The sequence below is a fragment of the Triticum aestivum genome, chromosome 2D (assembly GCF_018294505.1).
Source record: "Triticum aestivum cultivar Chinese Spring chromosome 2D, IWGSC CS RefSeq v2.1, whole genome shotgun sequence".
Classification (NCBI taxonomy): domain Eukaryota; kingdom Viridiplantae; phylum Streptophyta; class Magnoliopsida; order Poales; family Poaceae; genus Triticum; species Triticum aestivum.
This window is the reverse complement of record NC_057799.1, coordinates 104,955,707-104,964,590: the sequence shown is the minus strand read 5'-3', so window position 1 is coordinate 104,964,590 and position 8,884 is coordinate 104,955,707. Positions and strand designations below refer to the sequence as shown.

The 8,884-nt window shown below is 44.7% G+C and overlaps 1 protein-coding gene across 1 annotated transcript; it reads right to left on the bottom strand.

Moving 5' to 3' along the window:
* Positions 1–323: 323 nt before the first annotated feature.
* Positions 324–6,835, bottom strand: LOC123051957 (solute carrier family 25 member 44). The gene is made up of 6 exons (XM_044474972.1): positions 6,512–6,835; positions 2,887–3,268; positions 2,067–2,263; positions 1,834–1,975; positions 1,163–1,322; positions 324–1,080 (listed from the first exon to the last, which is right to left on the bottom strand). The coding sequence occupies exons 1-6, from the start codon at positions 6,595–6,597 to the stop codon at positions 1,052–1,054; spliced, it is 996 nt and encodes a 331-aa protein (XP_044330907.1). The 5' UTR covers positions 6,598–6,835; the 3' UTR covers positions 324–1,051.
* Between the last annotated feature and the right edge of the window lie 2,049 nt (positions 6,836–8,884).

Genomic DNA, 8,884 nt, shown 5'->3' with positions numbered 1-8,884 from the left:
TCACTTGTTGAAATCTCTAGAAAGACAAATATTTAGGAACGGAGGGAGTAGTCTTGAAGACAAGACTTATGCACTATGAGATAATAACAACATATATATGTGCATGTTGTGCAATGATAAACTAACAATATGTGTTCGACAGTTCAAAGGATGCACTTCTGTTCTTTGCCTGATTATTGTATCAACTACACTGGAATATGTGTCACTTTCTTTCGCCAAAAAAAAGAAGCTAAACCACAAAGTTTTTCACCCAAATTATAATCAACCCTAAGAATGAATGAACTAATGATTATGCTTTCGTATCTGGTCAAGGTCATAAATAGTGAATCAAAAATAATGGCCAAGAATAACAAAAAATATACTAAGTAACAATGGTATTAGTCATGTAGGACAAACATTAAAGGAAGTATCTACCTCTCACTGTAGAATGCTGACATTCGACAAGGTATACATTGCAGCCTACCACCTCACTGATGATGCTAAATTGATTTGGACATGCCACATCTCATCCCAAGAAGTGAGCTACAAAAGTAATGCAAAATTGAAAATTCAAGCTGGGGTAACTATGCCAATTACTCCCTCCGTTCGGAATTACTCGTCCAAAAATGAATGTATCTAGATGTATTTTAGTTACAGATACATCCTTTTTGTGACAAGTAATTCCGAACGGAGGGAGTAGATGGGAAGACACAAAACTATGTTTCTGGAATTTCTGCTGAACAACTACAAGGTGCTCAGTACCCAGATCAAGCCTCTGGCTCTCGTCCTGAAACGAGCACCCTTCAGCACTTGCAGGGAATTTTTTTGCTCAACAACTACAAGGTGCTCCGGTACCCAGATCGATCCTCTGGCTCTCATCTGAAACGAGCACCCTTCAGCACATGGAGGTATTTACAGGGTAGTTCCGTACAGAAACATGTCAGACTTTATAAGGGGACTTGCATCAAGAATTTCCGAGCGGTGTTACATGCCAATCCCTGTACCAAAAGGAATTCACTAGATGGCCAAAACGGAAATGATGACCAGATAGGTGGAGCAGAAGCCAAGAGGCTCATTGTTCAGGTTTCACAGAAAGTCTTTCTGCAGGTTTAAGAGGAAAATTAGTTAATCAACCAGGCAGACAAAAGAGGACAGGGATAATAATTTCAAGAACTGGGCTTACTTATTAGCTCGTATGTGACAATCATTGATGTACCCCAAAGAGACATGTTAAGAAAGCGTGGTCCAAACCCTCGGTATAAACCTCTCCAGCCATCTTCTCGCAGGAGCAGCCTCGTAGTTTTCATGACGGATGGCCTTCCACTCCCGTAGTTGTCCATTACCTGAAATAACACATGTTAGCACCTGCCAAGTCGCCAATGGAACTCTGACAAAAATCTGTCGTGACTTCGACCATGTGGATGACATTAGTAAGCTGTGATAACATGTCCCAAGCAGTTCATACCATAATGGTAACAGCTTACAATTTTTATCCTCTAGTACTACCTAACTGCACCTACCAAAATGAGGACTTCTCAAGAAGTGAGCCCCCAGGTGCTCAGGTTCAAGTCCTTATGGTCGTGAGTTTGGGTTATTGTTATTATTTTTTTAAACGCTGTAGGGGTAACCCTTTACCACCTTCATTTAAAAAAAATGGGACTGTACACTGATCTGTTTTTCCTAACATGGTATAAAAAGGCCACACCAAGAAGAAGTCGTGATAAAGGTGAACTCATTTCCCGATTGGAAGTAATGCCCAGCAAAGAAGCTGACAACAATCAAGGTTCAACCATCCATTGGCCCTTCCAAACAGGAAAAAAAATGCATATCAAGAGAAAGGAGATAATAAATTACCTGAAGCCGGGTCTTGATGGTATCTATTGGTGTAGTGATAATCGATGAGCAAGCTCCAGCAATTGTTCCAGCTGTTGCTTGCACAGCAACAAGTTCTGTATGGGAGGGTTTCTTCTGCGTACCATTTCCGTAGCCCAAGCTCCTAAATAGGGATTGCAGGAATATAAATAAGATGTGGGAGTACAAACGTTAGACACAAAGGAAAAGGAAAATATTATGTAAAGCTAGCACACCTCCAGATAGCATGTTGAGCCCCACCATATGAACTCCACCAAAGGGCAGAAGCTGGTGATTGAGTTAAAAGGGTAATTCCAAAACCTCGGTAAAGGCCCCGGAGGCCTTCACTCCTGACAACCTTATTTATCACATCAAATGGGCCTCTATATGTTTGCATCCCTGGCAATCCCTGAACCATGAGTCTCTGACAAACCTACGAGCACAAATACAAAAAGGTAACATGTAAATTAGACAATAAGAAAAATGCAATGTACCACTCAGCACAATGCTACTCCCTCCGTTCCAAATTATAAAATGGTCTAACTTCTCCCTGAATTGGATGTATATAAACACGTTTTAGTGTGCTTGTTCACTCATTTCAGTCCGTCTGTAGTCCATATTGAAATATCCAAAACATCTTATAATTCAGAACGGAGGTAGTACTTACATGCTTCTTACGAAGAATAAAAAAATTAGGAACATAATTTAAATGGCAGGTTGTTTTTCAAACCATAATTTAAATGGCAGGCTGTTTTTCATACCATAATCCCTTAACTGTTAATATTTTTAGGTTAATGCCATAGCTAGATATGAACCAGTTTTCACTGTGGATATCTTCACTACAAAATTTCACCAGCTAGAAGGCAGTGTTTCCATCGAATGAATAATAATGTTCACAGATACATGGATGAGATCAGCATTATCATGTTTCCTTTTTTCGAACCAAAGGCAAAAATATAGCACAAAAACAACTTTGTTACTCGTTATGGCATTAACCTCAAAATATTAACTGTCAAGAGGTCAGAGACATGGAAAACAAATAGAAAGGATGCTCACCACATCTAGGGGTACAGAATATGAACTTGAAAAGGTACTTGACACTAAGCCTGCTACACCATTAGCAACAGCAATCCTTGATGCCTCGGACATATCGAAATGCTCAGAGTATTTAAATGCCATTTCTTTGGATATCTCTAGTGAAGTTAGAGCCAAGATTCGTCCAGGCAGAGCTCCAACTGCACTGGTGCCAAATCCTCTGAAAACACCAGGGATGCCATCACTCCTCAATATCTTTCTAAAAACGACAAAGCCAGACATATGTGAAAGTCCTCCTTCGGCAACCTGCATTCTAGTCTTCACAACAGCTGTTGGGTGCAGAACACCTTGCTGGGCCGTAAATAGGATTGCTCCAATGACATGAAACTTTGTCTTGTCCAACCTGCAGTGTTATACAAAAGGTCAGCTATTTTGATCACAAGAATACGTACTCGCAAGTTGGTGATGTACCTAACCCACATGTATAATTACACGGAATTACCAGTTACAGTTATAATCCCTTCAAGATAACATCCCATGTTATCAGAATCACGATTATGTCGTGTGATTCTACAATCTACGATTTTATGACTATTAGTTATGGTCGTACGATTTGCTACCTTACCACAGAGGACCCATCCGGTTCCTTATGACATCTGATTCTGAAAGGCTTATAAAGAAGAATCGATACAATAAGCACAACCACTGCTCTTCTCAGAACAATGGTATAAAATTAAGTGGACTCCCTAACGCTGCGTTTGGATGTCTGTATTGGGGTCCCGAATTGGATTTCATATTCACCAACTACCAATTCGAGTGTTTGGCATGCCAACGGAAACAGCGGTCTGAAATCGATCCAATACAGCGATGAAATCAGTCCCACACGCCGAGGCCTCCCACGATACGGAGCCCAGCCCCTCCGATTTGGCCTGTATTCATGCCTCCCGCAAAAGAAAACGTTTCGCGGCCCGTCTTTTCTCCCCCGCTCGACCGAAGCAGCCACTCCCCACCCCCAGCAACGAGAGGAGGCGGCGACGGCAGCGGCGGCGCCTAGGAAGCACCCGATGGCGGCCCTCCTCCTCACCCCCGCCGGCATTCCTCCTCCTCATGCCCTCCGCCGGCCCTTCTCCTCATCCCCTCGTCATCTCCTCTGCCACTCAATGAACAGAGGGCCGCCGCATCTCCTCTGCCCATGGCTGCCACGGCCTGGCTCTCCCCATCCGCAGCTGCTCCTTCTCCTCTTCCCGTGCTCCGACGTGCGTCCCACTGGACCCCTTCTTCCTGTGCCGCCGGTTCCCCATCTTCCTCTTCATGGTCAGCCGCCAGTCGCCAGATCCCCTTGTCTGCCCTCTGTTCTTCCCCTCCCTGGATCTTCCCTTGGTCATTTTTTGCAGACTTTGCTTTACAGTTTCTAAATCTTGTAAATTTTTCTGTTGCTGCAGTGTAATAACTCTTGTAAATCTGAATCTTGTAAGTTTATCTGATAGTTACTTACTTGTACTCTGCCCTAGCAGAAAATTTCATGTATTTACAGTCATTCTTCTCATGAATTACTAGCCTTACGTAACAGTGTTACAGTTTCTTCTTACAAGATAAATTTTAATGCTACATAATCAATTATGCTCACACATTGTATAAATTTTGATTTGATGCATAACGAAGATGCAATTCCATAGTTTTGCCATCCAAACCGAATATGGTATTGAAACCTCCTTGTCATTCCATGAGGCAATTCCATGAGCATCCAAACAAGCAAATTCCTATTCGTGTCCATTACAGTTTCCTCGCTGAATTGGAATTGAAATCAATTCAATACGGAGGTCTTCAATACAGACATCCAAACGCAGCGTAGAAGAGGAACATAGCGGCTTGAGAAGAAGGTTAGGTTTATGTGGGTAAATCCTAGTTTGCAGCACACTATACCAAATGCCCAAACAGTAAGTTTCTGTTCCCCAACCCCTGCAATGCCTGATATATGGGATAGTAATAACTCTGCGCATTTCAAAACCAAGCCAAAACCATATCAGGAAAAGCCGAACCGAGCCTGAATTTCTGGTTAATACGGTTTCTGGTTTACAGTACGGTACATAATCCAAAAACAAACAGAGCTTGGTTTTTTTGGTATAGAACTGAAATTACCGATTAGATGCTCAGCCCAACTCACCACACCACTTCAGTCTTTACCAGCACAGCCCACAACTACGGAACACCAACCACCACATGGCCTCACGTAAAAGTTAGCCTCATGTCCACACCACACGCACCATACAGGACCCTAGTGAGCGACTACAGGCCGGAGCAGCCAGGCACAACAGCCGGTGGCGCGCAAGCCACCCACACAGCCCCGTTTAGCCGCTCCTCCGACGCCACACCTCTGAGTCTCCGACGCGTGACCTGGGTGCTCGCTGCCTCACCTCCCCAGCTCCGGCACTCTGGACCCCTTGCTGCCTCCCTTTCCACCGGCACCATGCTATCTTTTACTGTACGGAACTTGTAGATGTAGGCAGTGGTGGAGGCACGGGGGGGCAGGGGCCCTGGCCCAGGCCAACATGCAGTTTTTTCCATTACATCAGTGATTACTTGCTGCTAATATGCTTTGGCCCTCCCCAACACGATTTAACATCACTTGCCCCACCCCCACCCCCCAAATTAAATTTTCCTGGGTATGCCACTGGATGTAGGTGCTTTTTCCGTGCTGATCCCTGCCACTTTCACTGATGTGATAAGAATGCAGTGCTTAGGGACTAGAGGCACCAAAGCAAGACTTCTATTCTTTTTGATGCGCTGATCCCTGCCGCTTTCACTGAAAATTAACATGGCTAGAGTAACAATTATACTTGTGTTCTGGTGCGATTATTCGGCTGTGTAGTTGTAATGCAGATTTCCTAATTAATGGAGAAGTACTAAAGATTGTCTTCATGACTTTGCATTGTTCAAAGTTGAAACATAACTAAAAAGTTGTTGCCTCATTTTCAAATTCGCGTCAACTTTGGTTGATTTGGTATATACCGAAACCATACCAAAATAATTTGGTATATACTGAAACCGAACCATATATTGATTTCATACCATATTTACTGAAGTATCAATAGCGTATATACCAAAAGCCGTGCTTGAAAGCTACTTTATGCATACAGACAGAAAAAGTGTAAGCGCTAAATTAGATGCATTCTGAACTTATACTACTACATTAGAGGTTGAGCAAGCAGCCCATTTCTATTTGTTAAACGTGCTATTTCCGTTCAGAAAATGGTGGAAGCCGCAGCCGAGTTGGCGTTCCCTGCAACTAAGGTTCAGCGTGAGGACAGGTCCAAATTTCTGTTGCGATTCAAACTGGCTGACTGCGCTCACCGCATAACTGCTCCCACAACCCAGAACAAAAGCGAATCGACTTCCTTTCAACCACTACGTCAAGAACGAGTCACGGATTTCCCAGACTAAACCGAAATCTCGCGCCGCATCAAGAAAAATTAACCATAAACAAAGGCAAGGCGCTGCGCATAAACTGCCAAAGATCCTACCTTTTCCGAAGGAACCGGGGCTAAACTAGCTAGCATACGAGTTAACAGAGCACGACGCCGCAGGCATCCTCGTGGGCATGAATGAACACAAGAAGAACTAGTACGTTTCAAGAAAGGGCGGGTACCTCTCCCAGTTGATGCTCGCCTCCGAGAGCGCGAGCCCGGTCGTGGAAGCCGCGGAAGTGTCCGCCGCCGCCGCCGCCGCCGCCATCGCCCGCCGCACGCACGGAAGAGGAGCTGACGGGGGGAGAGAAGGCAGAGGAAAGGGGATCCGCAGCGGCCACGGGGGAAGGGAGGGGCTCGGTGGTCCTGCGCGGTAGGTCGACCGTGGCGCGGTGGTGGGCTCTGCTGCTTGCTCTTCCGGTGGGATTTTATGGCGGATATTCGCACGGGGGAAAGGAAGGCGGGGGAAGGAGAACGGGATGGCGGCGCAAAAAATTTATTCGAGGGAAAATAGGGTTCGGGGACGAGTCATCTGGGCAGCTGGGGGTTGGAAGTTTCCAGCGTCTGGTAGGTACACCACGTGTAGCGCGGAGGTGGATCCTCAAGGCAGGGCGCTACAGTACCCTCCTTGAGCGAAACAGAGAAGGCAAGTCAAGGATCTGGTGCTCTGGTCTCACCTGATCTTCATGGGAGCTTCAAAGCAATGGCTCTGCAGGAGGGGGTTATTTTTAGGGCTTCTTTGGATTACAGGATTAGAAAACACAGGAATTCAAAAAACACAGGGATTTGACGGGATTGCAAATGCAAAACAGAGGATTACAAAACAGAGAAAAACTACACGAATGATCATTTGGGTGGAAGACAGGAAAAACACAGGAAAGTGCCTTGATCCTACGCGAATCAGTGTACAAAAGAGGCTAGAGTGGGGCCCCGTTCGCTCGTAGGATTCGTGGAGGAATTTTAAAGGAGCACTGTTCATGAAGGTTTTCTTCCCTTTGTAGCGTTCGAAATGCAGGAAAAGTGTACAGTAAAGCAGAGGAAATATGCTCTTACAGTGCCGATTCCAAAGGAATCCAAACATCCACCTCGAGTTCATTTTTCTCGTGCAAGACCGAGGTGAAGCACTCTGTCAGTCGCTCGTCAGCGGATTTAAAAAATGGATGTGTGACATGGTGACATGAGAGATAGAGATAAAGTGGCGTTGCTTCATTTAAAAAAGGCTGGATACTACTGTTTGCACAATGCTTCCCCATGGTTTTTACAGTGCTCTGCCGAACACCCATTCTAAGAATTTTCCTGTGTTTTTTGTTCCGCCGTCTTGCACATGTGTTTCTTTTTGGTTCCTACATTTTCTCTTGCTCCTGTGTTTTGTGTTCCTTTGAACCAAACGAAGCCTGGATGTTGAAATTCCTATAGGATTGAGGTGTAGGAATGCAATCCATAGGAATTTTGGAGGTGTCATTCCTTTGATCCAAAGGGCTTCCTTAGGAAAAAATCCAATGGATTGGAATCCTCCAATATTCCTATGAAAATCCTTCAATCCAAATAGGCCTTTACTCAACTCCGGGGCTTCTCACATGTCGTGATGAAAGTGGACCGCTTAGGTCTTCGTTAACCTCTGGTCTTAACGCAACAAATCTTTTAGATGAAATATGGGAGAAATCATCAAGTTTTATTGCATTTTCTGTTAGACATGACTCGAGGGATGTCAATAGTTTGGACGGACCTCTGTGCCAAGCATGTGTGTCTCTTATCGGTTTCCAAGTGTTGCCTTGAGGAATGCCCAAGTTTTACTGTAAACAGACTTGGATTTGATTCTAACGTGACATGGTTAAAGCAATAAAGCTCCCCAATGTGCACGGCAAAAAAATTGGTGATGTTCATAAATACAATGTTGTAGATTGTCAGTTATTGTACACAAATTGCTTGTAGGCCACTGTTTTAAGCACTGTTAATGGAACACATGGAGGGAAATAAGGTTATTGTAGCTCCCTTATCTTTCCTTCGTAAGTCGAATGATAGTGTTTTGGCGAGCACTGTCTTGGGTGCTTATATGAGGACTTAGATGTAACACCCCGGATGTAACTTTCCATATTTGTAATTTCAACTCTTGCCATTTTCGGCTATGTGTTATGATATTCCCTCCGTGGTCGGGTTTTGTCTTTCGTTTTGCATTTTGTTCATGTCATGCATATCATATCATGTCATCATGTGCATTGCATTTGCATACGTGTTCGTCTCATGCATCCGAGCATTTTCCCCGTTGTCCATTTTGCAATCCGGCGCTCCCATCTCCTCCGGCGCACCCCTCTTGTTTTCTTTCGTGAGCGGGTGTCAAACGTTCTCGGAATGGACCGAGGCTTGTCAAGTGGCCTTGGTATACCACCGGGAGACCACCGGTCAAGTTTCGTTCCATTTGGAGGTCGTTTGGTACTCCAACGGTTAACCGGGCAACCGCAAAGTCCATTTGTGTGTTGCAGCAAAACCCCCTCTCTAAACATCCCAAAACCCACCAAACTCTCTTCCATGTTGTAGGTCGTTCGATCACGATCGTG

What these genes read in the sequence shown, in the direction of transcription:
- LOC123051957 (XM_044474972.1), bottom strand. Translation starts at nt 6,597, where the DNA reads ATGGCGGCGGCGGCGGCGGCGGCGGACACTTCCGCGGCTTCCACGACC. An exon ending in GCGAGCATCAACTGGGAGAG is followed by an intron (nt 3,269 to 6,511) that starts GTACCCGCCCTT and finishes ATAACACTGCAG; the next exon opens with GTTGGACAAGACAAAGTTTC. An exon ending in GCTCAACATGCTATCTGGAG is followed by an intron (nt 1,976 to 2,066) that starts GTGTGCTAGCTT and finishes ATCCCTATTTAG; the next exon opens with GAGCTTGGGCTACGGAAATG.